This window comes from Pteropus alecto, unplaced genomic scaffold, assembly GCF_000325575.1.
Source record: "Pteropus alecto unplaced genomic scaffold, ASM32557v1 scaffold75, whole genome shotgun sequence".
Taxonomy (NCBI): domain Eukaryota; kingdom Metazoa; phylum Chordata; class Mammalia; order Chiroptera; family Pteropodidae; genus Pteropus; species Pteropus alecto.
The window spans coordinates 23,450,114-23,477,519 of record NW_006440638.1 but is presented as its reverse complement, the minus strand read 5'-3'; the positions used below and the strand labels follow the sequence as shown (position 1 = coordinate 23,477,519).

The window sequence follows — 27,406 nt, the reverse complement described above, 5'->3', positions numbered from 1 at the left end:
TTTTTAAATTTTAGAATTTTCTGGCTCTACAAGCCATGTGTAGCTTTGTGGATATCACTGCCTATGATGCCAGAAAGTTTATATCCAAGCCATCTGAGGTCAAGCTGTGGAAATAGCCCATGGTCAGAACAATAGAAGGCAAGATTATTAATGGATTATTTGCCTCTCATGTGCCCATATATTTAGTCAATCCTCAATACATGGGGCTGGAAGTTGTTTTGCATTCTTTTGGATCATTTCTTTAGTCACTATCTTCTCCCTGTATGTTCCACAGCTGTTAGGCTGAGAGGTCACATAGAGAGAATTTCAGAGCTAACTGTAACTACCATGCAAGAAATTAATTTGAATCCTCAGCAAGGGGGAGAGTGTCTGGTTATCCACACAAATGAGGTCAGATCTTCCTCTCTCTGTTGGTCCTCTATAAATAAGAGGGCTTACGATCCTGCCAACTTCGCTGAGTAACAGAGCCTGAGTAAGCTGCTTCCCCTAGGGCTAAATAGGAGAGGATCTTGTCATCAATAAGAGCCAAGGCATGATTGTTGCTCTGTTCTGTTCTCGGAGAAGGAAAGAGTACCCCGGGAATGGCAACCACACTTCTGTAGGATCTTCGATGAGGAATTCTGTCCCGCAGAATGTAGGCATTTTCAACATGCTTTGCCAATGCCAAGTATTACAAACATGGTGAACAGGCAGACTTTGCTCAAAATGTAAGAAGTCATTACTGAAGCCGAAGGCATGAGTTGTAGTTCTACCTGCTGAAATCACTCCTCTTCTGAATCTCCTTTACACTTGATTTGTATCTTTTATATACATTGTATGCAGTAATTGTTTCAGAAATTAGAGCTTATGTCATTTTTGTCATCATTATCAATCATCAGTAGATGATTTTGTTAGAAGGACCAAATAAGAGGTGAGAGAATTAGAGAACAATGAAATGTCTTTGATGCCCTAGGAACTCAGAGAGGAAGCAATCAAAAAGATTCAGGGTCTCATGTATAGGTCCTATGAAATATAGCCAGAGAGGGCTTTGTGGATGAAAGTTGACGAGAACAGAAACTAGAAAAATAGATAGAATTGACATCATTAACCCGATATTACAGGATGGTAAGATACCTTATGGGGGCCTTTGCACTTGCAATTCCTTTTGCCGTGAACATTTTCTCCCTAGTTATCTACATGGCTCCCTCCCTCACTTCCTTCAGGGTTTTGCTTAAAAGTCACTTTCTCAGTGAAGCCTTCTCTGACTTCCGTGGTTAAAATCGAAACTTTCTTTCTCAACCCTTCCTGTCTCTTGACACTCCCTGTACTTCCATTCTCTCTTTTCCCTCATACCCCTCACCACTAACTAAGCTAGGTACTTTGATTTTATTTACTTATCTCTTTTCTGCTACTAGAAAGCGATCTTTGTTTAACTCTACTATATTCTCAAGACCTGGAATAATACTTTGCACAATAGTACTGAGTTGATGCTCAACAAATATGTAGAAGGAAGGAAAGGAGGGAGGGAGGAAGGAGAGAGGAGAGAGTAAGGGAGGGAAGAAAGGAGGACTGATGGATGCGTGGATTGTTGTAGGGACTATCACTGTCCCATTTAATCCTCTCATGGAATCTATGAGTGAGGCATTACTACCTGCATCTTCTGGCTGATATAACTCAAAGAGCCGAAGTGACATTTTCAAGATCATTCAACCGGTAGGTTGAATGTGGCTAGAATATGGCCACTTGGATAATATGTGATGATATTCTAATCTATTTCCTACTTCCTATAAAATCAAGCAGGAGTATGTGATGATAGGTCCAGTATTTTGCTATATTTTATACATCTGTATTTGAGGAGGAAACTGGAATCCTGAGTGCAGTAAGTTGGTCATTTGGGAAACTCTGACATCCTAAAACAGGCTATCAGCGTCATAGGGGCCCATGAGGTTATCACTCAAAAGTGTATGTCTGCTGATGACCCATCAAAATGAAGTTACAGGGAGATGCGAGGAAAGAGCGATTTCGCAGAGTTGCAGAGTTAGGGTGGTCTAGAGCAGTCTATAAAAACTCCCAAATTCACTGCTAGCCCTTGTTCTCCTAGCTATCTTTACAGACTGATGACTCATTTTTACTTGGGATTCTGTAGCTACTAGCAGTTTTTGTTGGTCAAAATAGTTGTGTATTGATAAATTTATATCATTCAACCTATATTTTCACTGTAACAACTACATATCAGTTAGAAACTTATTATTCCAGCTTTGCACTTGAAGAGACTGACATTTAAAAAAATAAAATGATCAGCTAATGTCACCCCAGTTCCCAACTCAGGCTGCATAGGCCTCCAAAGTCAGCGTTTCTACCATCATGCTAAGCTGCTCTCCCATGACTCGCTTGTGTATCATTTCTCTACAAGGCGTTAAGGCTTTCCTGAGGCACACGGCTAGGGAAGTTAGCAGGTGGGGCTGAGCGAGGTGGAAGTGGGGAGAGAGTTCTGCCCAGGCAGAGAACTTGTTTCCTTTGTTTAGAGTCCCTTTTCCCAGGCAGATGTCTTTGGGGTTGGTATCTACCCTTAACCACCCCATGGCCCTGCCCTAGAACTTTTAAAGCACACGAGAGGATGCAGGGAAGGGTGGAAACTGTGCCCCACACATATGGCATTTAACTCATTAACTTCTCCTTGACCTCCAGGCCTGCATGACTTAGAACACCCTGATGTGTCCTTGGCAGACGAATGGTAAGACGAACGGTCCTTTATTAGTATTGGTATTTGGTGCCCTCTTTGATTTCAAATTGTCTATATTCTCTTGCCCAGTCCTCCTGGTTCAAAGGCAAAGGAATGTGATGCTATAAATATTTACATGCTCTTGTTTTGGGCCATGTCATGTTCTTAGGTCCTACTGCAACACTGACCTACATCCAGAGCACCGTCATCTGTCTCAGTTAGAAGCTATTAAGCTGTATCTCAAAGGCAAAGAACCCCTGCTCCAATGTGAGTGTGCCTCCAAATGTGCGTTGTGTGTGCATGTGGCGGCAGTGGGAATGAACTCAATACCATACTTTGCTTCAGTTTTCAAGGGAAGCTTTGCTTTATCGGAAATTACCAGTCATCCAGATCCCTCATTTTACAAATGAAAAGCCAGGCTGGACATTGGACTTGTCTCATTCAAGGCCATAATCTAGTGCCTCCAAATGTGCGTTGTGTGTGCATGTGGCGGTGGTGGGAATGAACTCAATACCATACTTTGCTTTAGTTTTCAAGGGAAGCTTTGCTTTATTGGAAATTACCAGTCACATTAAATCCAGTCAAATGTCTGCTTCCTGTAGAAATAGGAGGAAGAATGTGGGTTAGGGAAAGTCATACAGAATATCTAATCCTGGTTTAATCCTTTGCATTGGATTTGTCCCCCTTCTGAGCCATTTACTCAAACGACTGAATAGGATGAAAATGTTACAGTGGGGAAGGGACTGTAAATATCTGCTCATCCAGATCCCTTATTTTACAAATGAAAAGCCAGGCTGGACATAGGACTTGTCTCATTTGAGGCCATAATCTGGGGTTCCTGGTTCTCTCCAGAGTGGGATTGCCACTGTGAACTGTTGTCTCTGGTGGGCTGTGATCTGCTGCCTCTACTCCCACCAAGTGCCCTCTGAGGGAGCTCAACAAGTCAGAATTGCCAGTTGGCTGACGCGGAAGGGTGGGGAGAGCAGCAGCAGGCCTGCAGCTCACCAACTGCGGGATCAGACCCTGCAATAGCATAAGATAGTTGTACTAGCTAAAGATTGGGCAGGAGGAGACTTACCAAGATGAGCATAGCACCTGTCTCTATCCATAACAGATGTTACTTATTCAGTGACATGAAATGTTCTTTATATATGTTACCTTATAGAATAACCACAGTAGCCCTGTGGGAAGTGTAAGGAGGTTATCCAATTTCTAAACAGCATCTTTATGGAATGGATTAACTTTTTGGGAAAGGATAGATGGGCATCTGTAAAACTAATTTTTTATTTTGTTTGACCTTTTTAATGACATATTGCAAAACAAAAGTACAGAGATAATATTTTAAAAGCTTTTATATTTACCATCCAGCTTTATCGGGTCTTAATGTTTTGCCATACTTGCTTCAGGTACCTATTAAGGAGTGAAACATTACAGACAGCATTGAAGCCCCTGAGTGTCCTTGCCCAGTCTTATTACCTTCCCAGAGAGAATTACCATCCTATATTTGTTCACCATACCCATACATTTTATACTATTACTATATATACATATATCCATTAACAATATCTATTTATTTTTATTATTTTGTATGTTATTATATTTTGGAGATGTATTTGTGCTGATCATTTAGCTCTAATGCATATATTTGAATTACTACATAGTATTCCACTACACGACTGTATCTGAATTTATCCATTGTCTTTTTGGCGTGGTTTTCAGTTTTTACTTTTATAACTAAGCTCCACTGTCTTCTTGGCCCTGAGCCAAGGGGAGAATTGGCCCGCTCTGTGTGATAATTAGTTACCCCACTTCCTGGGGTGATTGGAGGGGTCTAGGGTGCCTCTGTTAGACTAATGATATCCCCCTGATTCTTCCAAGAGCTCTACCAAGAGACCTTTTGCATAGGGACTTATTTCTCCCACTAAAATGAAAAAAAAAATTTTTTTTTCTTAAATGAAATGAATCACAAAATAAGAGTCCCAGGAGTTATAAAGTTATTATTTCCCTTTCCCATTCTTACATCCAATTGAAATCAGGGCCCTGAAGAATCACAGATTTTGATAGAGGACAGAAATGGAGATGAGAAGGACAAACATGCCTGCTGGTCTCCAAATCCCAGAGTTGGCATGAGGTCTATGGCATGAACTACTAGAGGGGAAGAGAAAGCAGAAAACTGAAGTGTCAGATACCCAAGACTCTACATTTATTATCATCTCATCCACATGCTCTGTTGGCATATCAGGTGTCAGAACTGTTTCATGTTTTCAGCTGGTGGGAGATTAATGCATAAAGCAACACACTGTGTGAGAAAGTAGCCTGCAGACACTGCAAAATGAGCCCGGTGAAGACCTCTTGTGCCCCTTTCTGGGGCCCGGCTAAAGCCATCTTCTCAAGTGTGTCCCTCCCAACAGGTGATAAAGAATTGATACAAGAAGTCCTTTTTGATGCTGTGGTGAGTGCTCCCATTGAAGCCTATTGGACCAGCCTTGCCCTCAACAAATCTGAGTAAGTGGTTGCACGTGTCCCCCTTTCATGGCCATTTCCCCACAAACAGTCCGAAATATGGTTATAGTTTAAAGAACTAAACTGTTTTAGGAGCCTGGTGTTAAAGTTCTTTAATTTTCCCCAAAGCTCCAAACCACAAGAGCTAGAGCAGATTAGCGGCTCGGGTTTGGATGGCAAGCTACTGGGTTTGACATATAATTTGTTTGAGTTTTAACATTACATGAAATTTGGTATGCTGAGGTAGGGTGACACTTCCGAGAGAGAGGGAGGTGGAAGGAGCATTTTGCTTCCTGGCCTGCCATGGCTCCCTCTACTTCACAGTCTGGAAGGAACTTGAGATCTGGGCCAGGTTAGGTTGTGAGAAAGATAGGGAAGTGAGAGCTCTATTTCATTAAGGTATCAGATATAACCCTGTGGTTTAATTTCTGAAGTGGAGGATGTAGGAGGAGGAGGGTGGGCAACAGTAGTTCTTATTAAAGACTAGGGTGAGAACTGCTTCAGCAGCTTATTATTGTTATTTTATTACCATCATTTTACTACTATTTTAACTAGGTTATTGAAGGTTAACAATAAGAAGAAAAATCATTTTTTTTTTGACATCTTCACATCATACAATTATTCAGTTCTCTCTCCTTTTCTGGTCTTTATTAGTTTATTTTCTTTTTTTTTTTTCTTCCATTCTGTATATTCTCTTCTATCCTACCCATTTTTTATTCTTTCTTATTGCCATTCATTCATTTATTCATCCAATATTGATGGCATGTTTTGTTATGTGCTAGGCATGGGGCTAGGTATTGGTGAATGAAGATAACTCAATTAAACATAGTCCCTGCCATCATGATACCTGTGATATATAGTGTGCTAGATCATTAAGAATTGTGATAACTACTTTAAAGGAAAAGTAAAGATGTGTAGACTGTAGCAAGACCAAGAGTGGAGATGGAAGAGTGAAAGCTTTTCTGAGTTCAAGGTTTGGAGAGAATTCCAGGGAAATGGAACAGCATGTGTAAAGGCCCTGAGTTGAGAAAGTTTTTGACACATTTGAGGAATTTAAAGAAAACCAACGGAGCTGAAATATAGAGGGTAGGGTGCAAGATCTCGGGAGATGCGGCTGCAGAGGTCCCAAGTGGTTCGAGACCGCAAGAGTCAAGTTAAAGATTGTGGATTTTATACTCAGAGCATTAGAAAATTATTGAGGGTTTTAAGAAGGACATTTTAGGAAGGACGTAATTAGATCTGTATTAAAAGATTCTTGTGCTGCTCTGTGGAGAATAGAATGTAATGGGATAAGAACAATGGTGATGTCTCCTACAGCATTCCAGGGGACCTGCCACTTGGACAGGGCAGTGGCAGTGGGCACAGAGAAAAGAGATGTACCTGTGGCACACTTCAGTACTAAGATGCCCAGGACCTGATAGTGGGTTTGCTGTGTGGAGAGGGCAGCTGAAGGATGGTTCTCAGGTTTAGGACATGATTAACTGGGTAGATAGTGGAACCTTTTTCTAGGACAGGAGACAATGAAGGAGTGACAGGTTTGGGACCAGATGTGACCAAAGTTCTTTTCAAGACATTTTAGGCTTAAAATCCCAAGTGGAGATATAAGGTAGGCAGTTTAATAAAGTCCCAAAGAGAGACTACCATTTGCATTATATTTGGAGTGTTTTAGTCTGCTTACCTACATGGATCTTATTCTGTTTTTTCCTGTGACTGCATTCTCTAGGGGATGTAGAAATGTTTCTTTTAGGCTCTTATGAAACTCAAAATCCTGTGCAAAGACTGCCGATTCACTCCTAACACATGCAAAAGATTTCCAAGATGGTAGCTTGCTTTGTAGTCCACATCTGCAAGTGATTGGGCAGCCTGGCTTTCCAATTTGGTGTAGGCTACAAGCAGAAACAAATGCTTAGTGTTGGTTTTTATTCACCCTTTAAATGCTTAAAGCTAATATTGGCCACTTTTGACTACCATCAAAGGTTAAGTAACCAAGTGATCTTATATTGCAGATGACATGGATAATGCTTCTAATCAAATTGCTAGTACCATCTAGGGCAAGGAAGCAAACTCAAAAATCAGTATGTTCTTCATATTTTTATTGTAGAATAAATTATGTATTTGTTGAGAAAGGCCATTTGCTTTTTATTTTATTTACTTTTATTTATTTTTTATTTTATTTAAAATTTTTTTTTATTAGTTTCAAGTATGCAGTACATTATGAGACATTTATATAGTTTATAAAATGATTGCCCTAATTGCTCCTTCTCTACTCTGGTTTTCTACCTAGCCAATTTATTAATGCTACCTGAATTCTCTATGCTGTGCTTCCCATCCCTGTGACCATCTCTCAACTACTAATTTGTACTTCTTTAACCCTTCACCCCATTCTCCCAGTTCCCCAACCCCCCATATCCAAGATTTTATTTTTTTGTTTGTTCTTTTTGTTCCTTAGATTCTGCATATAAGTGAAATCATGTTATTTATCTCTGTCTGACTTATTATATTGAGCATAATAACCTCTAGGTCCATCTATGTCGTTGCAAATCGTAGGATTTCATTTTTCATAATGGCTAAGTAATATTCCATTGTATATATGAACTAGTTGTCTGTTGATGGGCATTTACGTTGCTTCCATATCTTGGCTATTGTAAATTGTGCTGCCATGAACATAGGGGTGCATAGATCTTTACGAATTATTGTTTTGATTTTCTTTGGATAAATACTCAGAAGTGCAATTGCTGGGTCAAAACTTATATCATTTTAACTTTTTGAGAAACATCCAGACTGTTTTCCATAGCAGCTATACCAATTTGTAATCCCACCAACAATGTATGAGAGTTCCTTTTTCTCCACATCTTCACCAACTCTTGTTCTTCGATTTAATGATGATAGCCATTCTGACAGGTGTCAGGTGATATCTCATTGTGGTTTTAATTTGCATTTATTTGATGATTAGTGACCTTGAACATCTTTTCATATGTCTGTTGGCCATCTGTATTTCCTCTTTGGAGAAGTACTTGTTCAGGTCTTCTGCCCATTTTTTTAATTGGATTGTTTGCTTTTTTTGTCATTGAGTTGTATGAGTTCTTTATATATTTTGGATATTAACCTCTCATCAGATGTATCATTAGAAAATATCTTCTCTGAATCAGTCGGTTGTCTTTTTGTTTTGTTGATGGTTTCTTTTGCTATATAAAAAAAAACTTTTAGTTTGATGCAGTCCCATTTGTTACTTTTTACTTTTGTTTCCCTTGCCCAGGAAGATATATCCGAAAAGAAATTACTGTTGGTAATATCAGAGAGTTTACTGCCTATGTTTTCTCTAGAAGTTTTATGGTTTTGGGTCTTACATTTAAGTCTTTAATCCATTTTGAGTCTATTTTTGAATACAGTATAAGAAGGTAGACCATTAGTTTTTTAAAAGAAGTATGTGTTGTGAATATCCTGAAGAACATGCTCGAACATACAAAATTTGCCTGGAAAGTTGAAAAAAAAATATATCTTTGGTGAATTTTTAAATGACTTTTCTTTGTTAAGGCCATTCTTAGGGTTCCTACGCATAGCATTCTGCAGGGCAATTTCAAGAAGCCATTTTTTTATTCATCTCTTTAGGGTTGGTGGTGAGGATGAGGCCTATGCTCTGGTAGAATTTACAAGTTGGTCCCCCCAAAATGGTGTAGAATTCGTCTAAGACATTTCCAGGTTGTGGGATGCCACGGGATTTTCTTCCTTTTCTTAAAGTTGTTCCTGTTCTCAGCCCGCTCTCCCTGAAGTACCCAGTCGCTTGAGATAAAGGTTTGTTTAAATTAGCATTGGGGGTGCATTTTCTCAGGATGCTTTTGTTGTCACTGAATTCTTAGTTTTTCTGGCACGAATTTTTTTAAGTGATAAGAGTTTGCATTTTGTGCTTGCGGATTGTGTGTGTTTGTATGTGTCTATAATTTCTTTCAAAATTTCAGGTTTCAAAACTGCTATTTCGTAAAACATTTTCATGAGCCTTAAAGTGCAAAAGCCATTATCTGCTTACTGTCTGAAAGAACCCTCTGATGTCTGCTGCTCTGTTTCAGGAATTCTGACAAGGGTGTGGAGGTTGCCTTCCTTGGCACTCGCACGGGCCTCTCGAGAATCAACCTATTCGTTGGGGCTGAGCAGCTCACCAATCAGTAAGTGGAAGGGGTCCATCGTGGGGCCCAGTGAAATCCTGAGGTGGGAAATTCAAAAAGAAGCTTATTTCATTCCTGATTCCATCACTGATAGAAACAAAATTCAGGCCACCCCAGGCCTGTTGACATTTTCCTCTCTCTTCTACCATGGGGGCCCAAGCATGTGTGTTCACCTGCCTGTTGGCCCTTCCACAATCCTTTGTTCGTCAGTCTTATTGGCTTCTGCCCACTGTTCTGGCATCCTCTCCCATCCTAGTGAATCGTCTCAGAACTCTGGAGATGGCGCAGCTGCTGTGGGGTGGGGCAGCCAGAGGGGAGACAAATCACCTCCTGACAAATGGCTTCAGGGGGTTCAGCTGCTCTGCTGAGGAGTTCCTGCCTGTCCAAGAATCAGTGTTTCCAGTCTGGTATTTATTTGTTTGTGTATGTTTTGATAAACCTCTGTGCCTCTGCACTGATCCTGAAGGCCTGCAGAGCCCCATACCCAAGAATGGGAAGTCTGGTGTTATTCAGGTGTGACATGTTTCCTCATGCTTCCAAAGAGACCCAGATAGACAGTGGGCAGGGTGTCACTGAGTCCAGTACCCAGATGCCCTTTAATCTATTGCTCAGTCCTGTGTCTTCAGAGAGCCACAGGTGCCTTAAGTCTTCAAATCGGTGTTTGTCCAGAGCTCGTGTTGAGTCTGGGAAGTCTTTTCTGAGGCCATTAAGAAGTTTTCTCAATTTCTTTTCTCTGAAGCAAGAGGCATTATTAGGCTGGAGAAAAATGGATTTAGAGATTCAGAAAGTTTGCTAAGCATGTGAGTGTTTGGGGAGCAGGGTTCAGAAATTGCCAGAGACCTCACGCACCTGACCTTTGGAGTACGTGGCAGTGAATAACCAAGCTACAGGGCGGCTGGCAATTTGAAGGGCCCGAACCAGGAGATGCTCTTTTCCATCAAGCCCAGTTCTGTGGTGCTCTTGCCCCTGTTAGATGAAGCGATGACACCACAAGATGATCTCATAAAAGCAAGTCTGATTATGGCAGGTCAATAGATTTTTAGCTGTTTTGTGGACTTGCTTTTAATTCCTATTTTTGAGGACTCTTTCTCAGCATCTCTGATTTGTCATTTAGGAAGCTAACTACAGTTGTGACTTGATTTTTTTTTAAGCCGTCTTTTGCCCTTTACTCTTGAACAATTATTTTTCCAGCGGGTAAGTTCTTAGGAAGGAACAGAGACACACATTGTCCTCTCCCTTTTGGAGCCAGAGAGGCAGAGGGAGACACAGAGCTAGTCTGATGCTCAAAGAGGAGTGCTGTTGTTTGTTTTGAGATTAAAACAAACAAATAAGAAAAACAACCACCACAAAACGTGGCATCTTGCTTGTCTGATATGTCATGACAGTTGAAAAAGGACAAGACCACACCCAGGCTGCTGGGATGTCACCTAACTTATCTCATTCATTGCCTTCACTCTGTGCATCTGAAAAATTGGGGTAACTATCTCTGACTCATTGTGAGGATCAAAAAAGCTATAGATACAAAACTGCTGTGGGAAGCTAGGAATACCTACAACTATGAGTTCTCTGTGATATTACAGTGACTTGGAGTGAGTCACTGTAGATATCTGGATGGATGAATGATTTGTCTTCAAGAAACATATATTATTGATTCATATAGAGGCATCTTGGGTTCTATTTTCTTCAGGTGTTTGACCTGCCTATCCCCTCTAATCAAATAGTATTCACTGAGACCCAACTCATTGGATATACTCTATTAGCTAGGGCTAGAGAGGTTTTAGAATTTCTTTTTGGTTTTTTTTTAAGAAGTCATACAAGGAAGAGTTCAAAGTATTGGAGGGAGTACTAGATAATACAAGTTTCTACCCCAGAGGTAACTTGTACTATCATCAGCCTCCTATACTGAGATTCTATCTCCTATTCCCACCACCTGCTTTTGGAAGTATTTCAATTATAGTTCATGGCCTCTGTAGCCTGTCATCATCCCCAGTATTAATATATCCTGAACCTACAGTATGGCCTCTTAGATCACATGTAGCACACACATAGCATTCAATGATGTCAGCCTCCGTGGTGTGGTTACTGTTCTCCCTCTCCCCCACAACTCTAAGTTTAAGCGATGAGCATTTCACAGCTTCCATTTGAATCACAGAGAATGAAAGAAACTCCTGGGCTTTAAGAATCCCATATATTTACTTGAGCCCTTTTCAGTTTACGTAGCCCTTCACATGTGGTGCTATACAATTTCTGATAGTATCCTGTTAAGTATAGTATTATTATTCTCATTTTGTAGATGATTAAGTGGGGCTCAGATACTCAGCAGTTGATCCAAGTAACTCATCTGAGGTCATTCAGCTCTGCTTAAAACCTAGACCTGTCTCACACACCACAACAGCCCCTTATTATACAGAAGAAAGCTTTTTTCTTACCAGAAAGGATCTATTTTCCTGAAGAACATTTTCAGAGATTCTGTAGAATCAGGTCTCTCCTTCTTTCTTCCTTTTGAATCACTACTTGGTAGTTGTCAGGGACCCTTAAGGTTTCCTAGCAACCAGATCCTCTCACATTAATACTGGAGCTAATGGAGATTAAGCGCTGTGGGCTCCTGCTTGCTGCCCTGGATGCCAGCATGGTCTGGTTGTAGGCAGCAGGCACTAGCCATCCAGATGCACAGTGTCCCAGACCTATCTTCTGCCATCCCCAAAAGATGAATATCTCCATCAGTCTAAGGGAGGACCCCCTCAAACCTTCTAACCAAGCTATTGTCTCACCTACTGTAACTGAAAAAAGGACATGTAAAGCAACAAGCAACAGTAACTGCTGCATGAGAAGGACATATGGTCATACACCTCTGACCACTGACAGAAGTGACAAGAGTGAGAATATCATATCTATGCCCATGGCCTAGTGTAGAAAGCAGCAGTTCATTCCACCTAGGGCTGGGCATCAGAGTCTCCTTCACACACCTGCCAAGTCAGGTTTATGAAGAATCTCATGCCTAAAAAAAATGAGAAAGCTCACATTTCAGTATTTGTGAAACCTCATGATTTTAAGACCAGGAAACATGACTGCTGAATACAGCAATGCCAGGAGGAGCTGGTCTGTGCTGTCAATCCTGGCAGTCCCGATGTCCAGCATCACAAATAGCGCAGGGATGCCTGCCTCCCCTCAGCCTTGTTCATGGCTCCAAAGCTGGTTTTCTGATTGAGAACAGAGTGCTTTTGCCAACATAAAAAAGATAAGATTATAATGTCTAAAGTGTCTTCCTCTTGGTGAGAAACAATAAACAAGTACAGGCCGCAAGGTCAGACCCTTTTGGGTCTACTACACCCAGGTACAGTAGCATAAAATTTCATATGGTCATTAACAGAATGGAGCCTTTACCCAGGATGGTGGCCATACCGACAAAGAATTTGAAAGAACTGAGAAATATTATTTAGAGAAGACATAACAAATTGTCTTTAATACTTGAGGAGCTCTTATATGGATATGAGATTTGATTTCTTCTGCGATCATTAATCATACATTGAGTGCCTGATGAGTGCTAGGCCATGAGAATGTCAAGAAAAATTAGGTATCTGCCCTTAGAGAGGGATTAGGACATGCCAGTGCAAGTTACAGGGACCCATATTTCAGTGCTGACTAAGAACTTTGGCCTGTGATAGCATGGGCTGCCTCTCAAAGGAGTGAGCCTTGCATCTTTGGAAGGTATCAAGGGATCACTGGTTGGCCATACCCTAAAACTACAGAATGCTTTCCTGAACTGGTTGCCAAGTTCAAGTAGTTTATAATAACCAACTAGTTATAGTTTAGCATGTGAATTTGACCATGGTGAAACAATATAGAATATCTGAATATTTCTCTTCAGGGTCTATGTGATCTATCTCCATGCTACAAACTGCTGGATTAAAAACGGTGCCATTTTTGGTTCAGCTAGTGGCCTTTTCCTTATATACACATTGTCCCCTGATTAGTTTTCCTTCCTAAAAGATCTCTGCAGAATGTGGACTAATCAGGCAGTCATTTCCTCTCCTGAGTTGTACATATCAGTCAAGACAAAGCATTCAGATGCTAGAGAGTAAACATGAGTCTTTGGAGGTAAGTCAAGCCAACAAGCACTCATTGGGACTTCAGTAAGTTTAAGGTTCCATGGAAGGACGCAAAAACTCCTTTGTGAACAAAAACTCCTTTCCTCAAAGATATTGAGAGGCTTAGGATGGAGGCATGACAATTGTGCGGATAAGGACAAGGAAAAGGAAGGCTGGGTGAGAGTGACCAAGGCTGTGGGGCCCCAACATGGGGCAAGAACTTGTGTGTGTCTCTGTGGATTTGTTTGGTAGGTGATATTCGAGGCACACCTTGAAATGAACATGATTTTGACAGGAAAGAGTAGGGAGGGAGGCGTACACAGCCTTCTGGATAGAGAGAACCACTGTGGGCAGTAGGTAGGGAGGCAGGAGACTGAGATTTACAGGGGAGACCCAGGAGCAGTCCTGCTTGGCTGGAGAGTAGGGAGGGGAGGGAATAAGGGAGCAAAGATCCCCACATGGGCCCACTTTACCTCCTTTATACTTTTTCTAAGAAGAGTGAGATCTCCTTCAGAAGTTGATCCTTCCAAGTGTATGTGTCCAGAAAGGCAAAGCTTTCTGACTCCCTTTGGTCTTCTGATATGATTGCTGGAGGCTTTTTATGCTTGCTTCAGACACTAAGATAATTAGTTCCCAGAAATACTAGGAAAAATCTTTTCTCCCACTGGGAATCTGGCTTCTGGGGCTCTGCAGGATATTTCTGAGTAATCTGGAGTGCACAATGTCACACACATCCTCTCTGAAAAAGGCAGCTTGGGGCTCTAAAGGCCAACACTCTTTTTATCCAGCAAAGACTGTTGTGATGCACCTGTATCCGGCTTTTCCTTGCTGAGTGGTGCCATGTTCTTCTTATTCCTTTCCATTTCAAGGGACTTCCTGAAAGCTGGAGACAAGGAGAACATTTTTAATGCAGACCATTTCCCTCTCTGGTACCGAAGAGCTGCTGAGCAAATTCCAGGGAGCTTCGTCTACTCGATCCCCTTCAGCACAGGTGGGCATCCTTGTTGGAGGTGGTGCTCTGTCTGCCTGGTCCTCCTGGCCTGGGCATTGAATGTAGAGTATGGAGGAGTTGCCTGAATGCTACAGGGAGCCAAATTCAGCTCTGAAAGCCAATGCTGAATATCGGTCCAGTGCTGAACCAGTGACCTGTTCCATAAGTGTAACAGCCCAAAATAAAATGAAGGTTTTGCTCAACCAGATTGTGCAAAGGGCATTTTAGAAAACAGGACTCTTATTTTGTACCATGTGGAATTTGAATACAAACTTCTCAGATTTTTTTAATGTTGTCATGGCCATCCTTAGGGAAAGTTCAGACAGGTATAACATCCTATACCAGAACCTTTGACAAATCACATCACTTTGGAGGCCCACAATTTCCCAACAGAACTGAACTGATTAAAAAATCAACATGCAAGTGTAAGGACTAAGAGTTTGTAGAGCCTTGTCCCCTCCTGACAGAAGGCTGCAATGACCAATGGGAGGCATGTAGTCAATGATTTTTTCAGTCCTTAGATTTACGATATAAAAAATAAATAAGGTCACCTCCCTCCAAAAAATAACTATATACTGTCTTATTTCAACTAGTTTTAGAAACAAACCAAGCTAGAAATGCTTTGTGATTGTCTTCGAGTTTTCCTTGTCTCAAGCACCCGATATCATTGGTGCTCATTCTATGTATGGCTCTGTACCTGTTTGTTGTAGAAACTTTGGAGATGAATAAGACCTAGTTCTGTAAACCTGGAATTCTCTGGACATTTCATTCTATAATGTTTTACATCAGGGCCTTTTGTATTAGTCTCCTACAAGCATCCCTAAGTCAGCTCTAATGGAGGCTCTCTGGTGCTTAATGTCAAAGCCAACCCCCCCACCCCGAGTCTTGGCACTTGCTCATTTCCATGAAAGAAAACACCTTCGGAAAAACTGCTTTTGAAATCTGCAGAAGAATGTTGACAAGAGTTGTCTAATAATTAGTCAAATGGACTCACTAAGAAGAGGCTCCCTCATTAATGAAGATACCAAGAAAAGGTGAATGTTATTGTAGAAATTCCCTTGCTAGGTAGGATTTTCAACAATATTATCAATCAGATTCCTTTTAGCCCTGGGATTCTTGAGTCTGTTCCCCTTCACTGATAGGCCTATGTGACCCACATCCATACACACGTGTGTTATCAAACATAAATTTCCCAATGACTAGAGCTCTTGTTGTTGTTGTTGTTGTTGTTGTTATCTGTATCACACTTTATTGCTGAAAATATCAACTAAGACAATGGACTTTCTCATTATGCTTCAGACTTATCAATAATAATGTCTTCTTTTAGCATGCAATCTCATGATACTTTCTTTTTCATAGTCCTCTAAAGAAAAGAAAAATAGAGCCTAGTTTGCTAGATCTGGACTGGAGTCATTAAGTTATCCTTTTGTGACAGGGTGGTTTTTGCCCAAAACTGGACAGGAAGACGGAGCTCTGGGAGATGCAAGTATCCGCTCAAAGTGCTGTGTGTGTGTGTGTGTGTGTGTGTGTGTGCGCGCGCGCGCGCGTGCACACGCACGCACATATGTGTGTGATGGCCCTTATGTCAGTTTGCTCTGTAATTCACCATTTTCACTACAAAGAATTATGTCTGGAAAAAACAAGTTCTGATTAATTAAGGCTGTCGTATAATTGGTTTTTGGCAAGTGGGGTTTTCATTGACCTTTCAGTGAAGTCATATAATGAAAAGAAATTTACCTTTTTCATAGTAAAGTTTTGGATGACATAATATCTTAAGAGATTTCATGGCCCCTTTACATTTCAGGGAAAAAATGTTAAAAATCACCAAGTACAACTGTTGCGGTGGGGCTCTCTCTCGTTTTTTTCTACTGTGTGTCGAATACCTATACACACTGGAAAAGAAGCTGGTTTTCATTACTGCTTAGTCTTGGGCCAGGAGAAAGTTTTTAATTGGTTGGGTCATAAGTGTATTTGAATTCAGGTCTGCCTTCTCCCTGCTTCTCAATTCAAGTGATTCCATTTAACACACATTCATTGAACACCTTATAGAAGGTAGGCACTGGACTAACAGTTATTAACTACGGTCATTAAGAATTCGCTCTCAGTATCTTCTAATTCATGAGTATTGGAACTATCGTTAGTAATTGAAAATCTCTTAATATTAATGCCATATTGTTAGCACGTTAATAAGAATTTGGAGGAAGGATTACATTCCGGCTCTGTCCCTGGTTAGAATGCTTTTGCTAAGCAAAACTGGGCTTGAAATTAGAATTTTATAAGTCAGTAAAATTTTCACCCACAAATCAAAGCTAGAGTTCTCAACTCGTCATAAAATAAATTTGAAACTTTATCTCATGCAGCTCTCTATGGCTGTATTTAGACAGGCAATAATAAATGTGATTATCAATGCAAGTAAACACTGAAATTAGTAACTACAAATTAGAAAAAAGATGGGGTCACTCCATGGTGGTCAATAATTTTGATTAGAAGAGGCTGGATGTTCCTCAGTGGAGGCGGTTCTAACTCGATGCACTTTCTTTCACCTGAAAGGACTGGCCAACCCAGCATCTGTGGCCTGACAGAGTCGGCCAGCTCTTTCTTCTGGGAGGCGAGCCCCAGCACCATCTGCAGAAGTAGTGACCGTGAGCCAATATGACAACCCTCTTAGCACCTGCACTCTGACACCATCTCCATTTATGGTTTTTCTTCTTACAGGAGCAGTCAACAAAAGCAATGTGGTGACAGCGAGTACTTCCATCCAGCTCCTGGATGAACGGAAATCTCCTGTGGTGGCAGGTAAACAGTGAATTTCACTTGATGAATACAAAGTAAGTGCGGCATCCACTTATCTGGCCAGTGAATTACTTCTATGTACCAGAATGTTGGTTTTTGAAAGGGGAAAAATTTTTAAGTTACTCCGTCTTCAGTGTTCTGTCATCTCTACCAGTCCAAGGCTCTAACCACTGGTTGCATTTGATGTGAAAACAGAAATCTCCCCCAGCACTTTTATTTTTGCACTCTGAGCCAGTAAGAGATTGTTGGTCTGTGCAGAGGAGAATTTCTCAACAGTGGGTAGCATGCTCATTTAGAGTAAGCTCTAGATCTCCCACTGCTGCATCATTAGGTTAACAGTGGGCATACAAGGAAATTATGGGCTTGCTTTAGGCAAATACTAGCTGAGAGTCTGAGATTTGCATCACCCTTAGTCCTCCTGAGGAATTGGAGTTAAATGTATCTGCAAGTGCCAGTTTGGGACAAGGAGAAAGCCAAAACTTTTTATGATGGAGAATCTTGAATTGTCAAAGAAATTCTGTTTCTGGCTTTTCCCACCTCTCTCACTCTCAAGAGTGTCAGGATAATGCCTCTGTCTGGCTAGGGGCTTTCCCTGGTGGTGTTTGACCTAAAGGGCCAGAAACTGCCACAAGCCCTCCTTGGAAGACAGCTGCTGAGAAAAACGAAGCCTAAAAGCATGTCTGGCACATCATCTATGTCTGATAAAAAATTGCCAAATCCACTAGTCGATGGATGGGTGAGACCTTCTAAGCAGCACCTTGATATTGGCTAGATTTACCAACGGGAGTCATTTTGTTTTGGAGCAGCCTTCCTCAATATATTGTACTGGAGGGTGACTTTGAACATCAACTTTTGTGTCTTCTCAAATGTTTGTGGGAAGGAAGGCAAAGAGGGTAGACATATTCGAAGTGGTTGGCTAGGAAGCACTGGGTTTTCTTCCCCACTTTATTTCCGACTTAGCCTATACATTATAATTGTATTAGCAGGGTTTGAAAGATATGGGGACAGCTGCCTCGGTTTTTCTGGGTTATTGGGTATGGTAAGGAAACAGTCATCTGTATCTGACCCGAAGCTCATCTTGAACTAGGCAGCCTGTAACTAATCAGCCAGGAGATAAGGACTCTGAGAATTCATGGCTGCTGTCTTCAAATTTTGTCACTTAGAGTCTCATGTTCCTTGAGGAAGGTAGGAGACAGGATCATTATTTAACTCAGCAAGATTTATTTGTGCTTAAAGGAGGTCAGACTTGCTTACCTCCAGGCTGATCCAGCCCACTAGTTCTGGAGGTGTGTTATCTCTCTGGAGCTGGTGCCACATGCAACAGCTATTAAAGACATGGGCTCACCAAAGCTGTCTGTTTGAAATTTCTTTTTAAAAGCTTTTTCTTGGGTTTCTCATTCAGCCATCACAAAGGATGCTCTATGGTGACCTTAAGAGTACTGTGCCCATCCAAGCCATTTCTATCCAAGCTTATAAACTATGCTCAAGTATTTCCAATGCCTCATATTTCATAAATGTCTTTGTGGCTGAGTATTGGTGAAACATGGACTTAGCCTGGCTACTCTGCATCCAGTCTAGAGAACATGAATTTTCCAAGGGGTTTGCTAGTCTGCTGTTGAGTAGGCAGATGTGGCCCCCGTTGAGTTGGTGAAAGAGACATCCTCCTGTTTACTGCTATTTATTATGTGTCAGCTGGTCCCCATTTTCAGAAGATAATGACAGAGCAAGATAAAGAAGCAATGTTATCTGAGGAATTATATTTAGTTCTTACTCCTTAAAACTGGTGATTATTAACCTTCCTTTTTATAGTGTATTTGGTAGACATAAGATAAAATAGATTTGCTCGGTTTGATCTTGAAGACTGCCATGGATGCAGCATCGTGAAGGAAGTGACCTCCGGAAGATCCTTCTGTCTCCAAAGGCAGAGCGGCCTCTTCAGCAAGTCCCCCAGGTTTCGCTGATCTGACTCACTCATCATGTCACTCTGTGATTAGGTTCTGCAACTTTCTTATGCACGTTTTCCTCAAATTAAGTAGACATGGTTTCCTACTCTAAAATTTAAAAAGCCCATTTTAATTGGGGAAGAAGCCTTGTTTTGGCAGATAAATATGGAATATGTGAGCAGGCTTGTCCCCTACCAGTCTACCTTCAGCAGCAGATGGGACACAACCAACTGGCAGTAATTTGGGGTTTCAATGAAATCCTTGTGTTAAGTTAAAATTTATCCGAAAGGAAAGGTGTACAACTTTGCAATCAATTATCTCAGACTATTTTGAAAGGCCTACACAGCTCCCAGGCATGGTCGGGTATTCTCATGTTCGTTGGCTACATGTGTCTGTTTGGAGTAGAAAGGGTTTCTTGTTTTGTTTTTTTGTTTGATTCTTCTTTCTTTCTTTTTTCTTTTCTTTTTTAAACAAAAACATTTAGATACTCATCTGTCAATGACATCTTTGAAGAAAAGGCGGTCAAACCGGGCAGGATTCCATTTCTGTGTCAGCCTCAGGGCACAAATGGGCACCATCCATCTTCTTGGCCTATGACATTGCTTACAGTCCTTCTCTTGAGGAAGCTGCCAGCTCTCCAGCTGCCACCAGTGTGCTGAGTTTTCTTAATTGCTTTCTCACTGCAAAGGAAGAAGTGGTAGGACTTCTCTTTGACCGACCAAGTCTCTCCAGAGCCCTTGAATCTTCTGTGTGTGTCAGGCCCCTAATCCATTTTTCTGTTGTTATTGGAAACACAAACCTTGGACTGTAAGGTCCACATAGATTTGTCACTCACTCTTTAACTTGCTAAATGTGTGGTTTGGGGTCTCTGAAGGTCAATCTAAAATAAGATTGGGATCATTACCTTTCTCATCTTACTCTGGGTTGACGTGGGGATAAAATGAGAAAACAAACAAGAAAATACCTGAATATGAAGAAGTATAAAAATGCTAGGATTTGGGGTGACCCATTTTTATCTTCAAGTTGGCAGAATATCTAGTCATTCATTTATTCAATAAATATTTCCTGACCTCTTGCATTTACCAGGCACTCTCGTTATAAATTAATAACCAGGCCTGTAATCGGCGTACCTTTCCTTGCCCCAGAGACTGCAAAATAGCAGTTATTTTCAAAGCCATGTCTACACAGGGCAAGTGAATTAAAAAGCTGAACAAATATCTTGAAGGTCCTAGAGGTCAAAGACTTTGTTCTTTTCATCTTCTGTCCCTCACAGCATAACCCAATGGAGTACCTGAAGCATAGTGACTCAGTCCTCGATAAGAATTCTATAAATCGAGTTGAACTTGTAGAAACCTGTTTTGTCCTTATTTAGCTATTATTGACTTGAGTACCATAAATTACCTAGCTAATGGTATTAATTCTTCACTTTACTCTCAATGGAGAGACAAGGCCCTAGTGACCAAGAGTCACAAGCACTGATTCTACCACGCTAGAATGGAAATGACCTGGAGAAGAAAAGAAATGCTCAGGGGCTAGAAATTGAGCCAAGTTAGAAGTTGTAACCATGCAGGGAACTTCCTTCCTCTTTTCCTTGGAGTGTTTATCCGACCTCCTTATTTGCCGTCTAGACTTTCCCTCTGACAAATATAAAACCTAATCTCAATTTTTGTTAAAATTCAAATTTCTGGATTTTTAAAATAATAGATCATAAATTCTGAATTATTTGCATTTGCTTTAAAATGTACTTTTGAGCATATCGAAATCTAAAATTTCTCCTAAAAATATTCCATTTTGATTTCTTAAATAAATTATAGACTCTCTAAAGGCAAGAATTGTCCCAGTTATCTTTTTATTCCCAGTGCTAAGGACGAGGGCTGACATGTGGTAAATTTGTCAAAAATATTGACTGAATAAATAACTTGAAGAAGATGGGATTCATTTTCACCTCCTATATGTAGATACATAAGCTTGCAAAATTTACTGTCCAGACCATGGGAGCACAGTAATTGACAAAAACACTACAAGAGGCACTCAGCCAATAAAACTCCACTCCACACCATAGTGATATGATACAGACCAATATGGGTATTTTAAGGAATAAAAAAAACTATTTAGTGTCCCATTCTAATGGCAACTGTGTTGGTCTGGTAGTTATCTCTGTGTCAGCAGATGTCTTTTGTGAAGTCCAAGTGTAAAATGTGATGCTTACAATAATTAATCTGATCAGCAACAGAAAGACATAAATTATAGATATTAGAGGCATTAAATTCTTTAAATTTTTTGTTTGTTTTTCAATTACAGTTGACATTCAATATTATATTAGTTTCAGGTATATGGCATAGTGGTTAAACATTTATATAACTTACAAAGTGATCTCCCCAGTAAGTCTAGAAATCTCCCTGATACCATACATGGTTATCACAATATTATTGACTATCTTCCCTATGCTGTAATTTATATCCCGTGACCATTTTGTAACTACCAATTTGTGCTTCTTAATATCATCACCTTTTTCACCCAGCCCTCTAATCCCCTCCCATCTCTCAACCATCAGTTTGTTCACTGTATCTATGAGTCTGTTTCTGTTTCGTTTGTTTATTTTGTTTTTTTTTTAGATTCCACATATAAGTGAAATCATATTATATTTATCTTTCTCTGTCTGACTTATTTCACTTAGCATGATACCCTCTAGGTCCATCCATGTTGTCACAAATGGTAAGATTTCATTCTTTTTTATGGCTGGGTAATATTATATGCATATAATATATTATATATATGTATATATTATACACACACACACACACACACACCACTTCTTTAGCCAATCGTCTATTGATAGACACTTAGGTTGCTTCCATATCTTGCCTATTGTAAATAATGCTGCAATGAACATAGGGACACATATATCTTTTTAAATTAGTGTTTTGGATTTCTTCAGTTAAATACCCAGAAGTGGGACTGCTAGATCATATGGTAGTTCTATTTTTAATTTTTTTGAGGAACCTCCATGCAGTTTTTCATATTGGCTACACCAATTTGAAATCCCACAAGCATCCACATCCTCACCAACACTTGTTCTTTATTGATTTTTTGATAATAGTCATTCTGACAGGTGTGTGGTGATATCTCATTGTTATTTTGATTTGCATTTCCTGATGATTAGGGATGTTGAGTATCTTTTCATATGTCTATTGGCCATCTGTATGTAGTCTTTGGAGAAATGTCTATTCAGGATTGTTTGTCTTTTTGGTGTTAAGTTGCATGAGTTCCTTACATATTTTGGATATTAACCCAATGATACATATTTTGGATGTATCATTGGCAGATATTGTCTCCTATTCAGTAGGTTGCTTTTTGTTTTGTTGATGGTTTCCTTTATAGTACCAAACCTTTTTAGTTTTGTAGCCCCATTTGTTCATTTTTTCTTTTGTTTCTCTTGCCGGAGGAGGAGACATATTCATAAAAATGTTACTCAGAACAATGTCAGAAAGTTTACTGCCTATGCTTCCTTCTAGGGTCTTATATTTAAATCTTTAATACATTTTGAGTTTGTTCTTGTGTATGGTATAAGAAAGTGGTCTAGTTTTATTTTTTGTATATATCTGTCCAGTTTTCCCAATACCATTTATTGAAAAGACTGTCTTAATCCCATTGTATATTCTTGGCTCTTTTGTCATAGATTAAATGACTATATAGGTGTCAGTTTATTTCTGGGCTTTCTAGTCTCTTCCGTTGATCTATATGTCTATTAGGCATTAATTTCTTGCAGAAACTTTTACAAACAGATGTATTGAAGTATGACTTACATACCAAAAATTCACTTGCTTTAAGTGTAAAATTAAATGATTTTTAGTAAATTTTTTTTGGAGGAGAAGGCACTGATCTGCCAGTCTATTCCTTTGCAAGAAATACAGACCACAATAGATTCATTCTTTGAGGGAAATTTAAAAATGTGGGTTATATAGTCTCATTTGCATAATTCTAGACAGTGTGATGAAGAGAAATGCTTGATGATAGAACAAAAGATCCCGTCGATACCAACTAGTTAAGGATGAGATTAACATCATTGATCACTAGCTATTGTCAACTATGTGGTATTTAAACTGCATATACCATTTAATTTGAACCCTTCATTAGAATTGGATGAATAATGTTGGCAAAATGGTATAGACCAACACTCAGCTTGGCACCACTCATTTGGTGTGATTTCATGTATTTGGTACATATGAGATAACCTGTATGTATGGAATTATATATCCAGTCTACTGGGGTAAACCTCTAGTTTGTTAGATTTGAGCAAAGGAAGTGTTTTGTCTTGGCAGAAATTAATACTTATTGATTAAACCAGTAGTTCTCAACTAGGGGCACTTTTGCCCCCAGGAGACATTTGACAACACCTAGAAACATTTTTTTTTGATTGTCACAACTAGTTAGGAGGGATGCTACTAGCATCTGGTGGGTAGGTGTCAGGAATGCTGCTAAATACCCTACAAGGCACAGGACAGCCCTTCATAACAATAAAGAATGAGCTGGTCCAACATGTAAATAGGGGCAAGATTGAGAAATGCTGAGATAACTGACAGGCAAACTCAGCTCTTGGTGCTTTCAGATTCAGTGTTTTCTCTTATAGGCTCATTTACAGAAAGATCTTGTTTCATTTCTTCATTTTTTAATTAAATCATTCAGTAAATACATATCTAGCATCTACTGTGTACCCAGTGTTGGAGATACAGCTGTGAACAAGCACCCCAGAGGGCACTGGAGGAATTGTTGGTTGTACAATGAGAGGGTACTACTGGCATCCCACACCCAGAGGCTGGGTTGACAGCTGCCTCATGAAGAATCAGTCCACCTACATGCTGCAACACTCCCTGAGAACACTGAGTGTGACCAAGTTCCTGCCAAAGAGAGCTTCCACTTGTGTGAAAGATACAGACAACAGACAAATATTGCATGAATAGAGGAATGAAGAGAAGAGGGAATTTCTAGTAGTGGTAAATGCTCTAGAGAAAAAAGATCAGAATAAAGGGAGGAACTAGCAAAGGCAGGGATGCATACTCATGTTCATAAATACGTATGTTTGGGTGTGCAGCAGAGGTGATGCTTCTCCAGATTGGGGGTACAGAGACTCAGGAAGGGCTTCCCTAAGGTGGTGACATGAACAGAGCCCTGAAGGATGAGATACAGCCATTATGCAAAGATCTGTAGGAAGAGCATTCCAGGGAAAGGGAGTGGACTTTTCCAAGAATCCTGAACAAGATCCCTTGTACATGTGGTACTTATGTTCCAGATGAACACTCTGAGACACAAATGCGTCTCCCAGGTGTGGGGGGTGTTTAGTACAATCTAAAAGCAGGACTGGTGGGCAGGTGGTCAGATGATCCACTGCCCAAGGGAGGCAGGGAACCCAAGGTAAATCTTTACTCAAAATGTCACCAATGAGGTGGGACTTTCTATATGTTTGGCATTTTTTTTTTTTAATTTGATAAATCAGTTCAATGCAGGGGCAAAAGGAGTTCTAAGCCAGCAGGACTGACAACAGCGACCTTTATAGAAATGGATTAGTAATGTAGCTACTGATTATGGTATATTTCAAGTCTGCAACAGATTTTGAGTTACAGTTAGCCACATAGAACAGCTGTTCTGCATACCACAGTAGCCAGTGACAAGGTCATGGTGAAGATTCCTGCTCCAGGAATAAAAATAGCCCAGAGTTTTGTGAAACTGGATTCTCTGTGCTAACTCTCCAAGACACTCACTTCCAAGAGTTACTATCCTTTTATAAACCTAAGTCAAAAGCCTCAACACATCCTCCACCAAAAAATCAGCAGCAGAATTTTAGGGTAACAGGTCCTCATACCTGGCTTGCATGTTCTATATCAGCAAGTCAAGATCCCTCTTTCTGAGATCGTGGCAAGATTTGAACATTAAAGCCTATGTGAACCAAGGATTTAGGAGTGAGCACAGGGCTGTTTCCCTGTTTTGCAGTGGGCCTGAGTTTTCACATTTGTAAAATGAGGTTGATGGGTGCTTTGGTTAGATTTCTAAAAGCCTGTTTTTAAGAGATGGATGTGTGTTTCATCATTAACCAATCATGGAATATTTATTATATTCAGATTCTTTATGGCTTTAGGGGGCCCCTCTGCTTCTTGTTGAGAGAAATAAAAGAATAGATATATATATTTGAGCAGATAACCATTACTGAGCACTCAACTATAAGCACTAGCTAACTATAGATAGATAGATAGATAGATAGATAGATAGATAGATGGTTAGATAAAGATATATAGATAGAAGATAAAATAATAAATAGACGTGAGAGAGAGAGAGAGAGAGAGAGAGAGATGTCTCTTTTGAATTATATTTTCTGCTAGACTGAAATCATTTGCATTTGTGTCAGACAAAAATCTAAAGGTTATAGCTTTGCAGAGCCCGGTACTAATCAATAGTAAATAGATATATATAGAGAGAGAGAGAGAGAGAGAGAGAGAGAGAGAGAGAGAGAAAATGCTTATAGTCAAATGCTCAATAATGGTTATCTGCTAAATTATTATTGCTTATTAGTGTTGTTATATTGTTAAGAATAACTGTGTTACATCTACCACTACTCGGTAGCCAATGCTTATTGCCATGTGCTGTTGTCTGTGAAAACTTGGAATTTCATTATAATATCTTGACATGCTTTATAGTAACTTTTTGAAATTCGTTTTTATGTACCTATATCTTAAAACAGAGTTTGACAAACTGTAGCCCACAGGACCAACCAATAGATTGCCACCTCTTTTGTCTTTTTTATTTACAGTTTTCTTAAAATATATTCCATGTACTATAAGATTTACTTGTTTCAAGTATATAGTTCATTGGGTTTTAGTATATTGACAAAGTTATGTAAACAGGACCACAAACTAATTTTAGGGCAATCTCAACATCCCAAAAAGAACTCCGCATACACACACACACTTTTTTTAATACCCCACTCCCTACCCCAGCCCCAGAAAACCAGTAATCTACTTTGTGTTTCTATGGATTTGCCTATTCTGGACATTGCTGATTAATGGAATCACACAATATGTGGCCTTTTGTGATCAGCTTATCACTTAGCTAATGCGTTCAAGGTGCACCCATGGTGTAGCATGTGTCAATACTTTTTTCAATTGCCAAATGATATTTCCTTGTATGAATATACAATTTGTTTATCCATCTATCAGTCGGTGGACATCTGGGGCATCCCACTTTTTAGCTGTTATTAATAATGTCGATATGAACATTTAAGTGCAAGTTTTTGTGTGGATATATGTTTTCATTTCTCTTGGGTAGAGACTTAAGAGTGGAATTGGTTCATACGGTAACTCTGTGTTTGATATTTTGAGAACTGCCAAGCTGTTTTCTGAAATGGCTGCACCATTTTACAATTCCACTAGCAACATATGATGGTTACAATTTTTTCACATCTTCACCAACACTTGCTATTGTCTATCTTTTTAATTTTGGCCAACCTAGTGGATGTGAAGTGATTTGTATTTCCCTGATGGCTAATTATGCTGTCCATCTTTTCATAGGCTTTTGGCCACTTCCATATCTTCATTAGATAAATGTCTGTTCAGATCTTTTACTTGTATTTAAATTAGGTTATTTGTCTTTTTATTGTTGAGATATAAAAGTTTTTTATATAGTCTAGATATAACTACCTTATCAGATATCTACCAGCTGTCTTTGCAAACAATATTTTATTGAAATCAAGTCATGCCTGTATTGTCAATGGACACCTTCCCATTGGATAGAGACTGTATGGACTACAAAGCCAAAAATATTTAGTACCTGGCCCTTTGCAGAAAAAAGTTTGCCAACCCCTGGTTTAGATGAAAATACATCACAGCCCATTAAATAAATAAATTAAACGTTGACTTGTTCATTCACTTCTTTCACTTTTCTATCTTATAGAAGTGAAATGAATATTTAAATCAGAGGCTATATAAGTAGACGTTGAAGACAGAGCTTTATGTATCGGACGGTGTCCATCAGTTGTGCCTGATGTTTTTGTATATGTGGTTAGACAGAAATCCCAATCAAAGATCCTAAGCTTTCTAAAAATACATGCTCTCATTGTCAGTCAGGATGGTGATTTACTTAATCTCTACTCTAGTTTATAAACCTCTGAACAGTATAATCAGCATAATGCTTGGGAGAATGTTGGAAATGCCCTCACATGCTTTGGTGGAAAACAGTTT

General features: G+C 39.8%; 1 protein-coding gene across 6 annotated transcripts in view; it reads left to right on the top strand.

Moving 5' to 3' along the window:
- Nucleotides 1-27,406, top strand: part of CACNA2D3 (calcium voltage-gated channel auxiliary subunit alpha2delta 3) — a 799,126-nt gene that overhangs the window by 632,366 nt on the left and 139,354 nt on the right. For all 6 annotated transcript variants that reach the window (XR_003048003.1, XM_015593665.2, XM_025050813.1 and 3 more), the window contains 6 exons: nt 2,668-2,713; nt 2,871-2,968; nt 5,113-5,206; nt 9,268-9,363; nt 14,321-14,442; nt 17,158-17,238. Coding sequence is in view for 5 of the 6 variants with exons in the window: in XM_015593665.2 (XP_015449151.1) it covers nt 2,668-2,713; nt 2,871-2,968; nt 5,113-5,206; nt 9,268-9,363; nt 14,321-14,442; nt 17,158-17,238 (537 nt within the window). In the remaining variant the exon portion in view is untranslated. The remainder of the gene's footprint in view (nt 1-2,667; nt 2,714-2,870; nt 2,969-5,112; nt 5,207-9,267; nt 9,364-14,320; nt 14,443-17,157; nt 17,239-27,406) is intronic.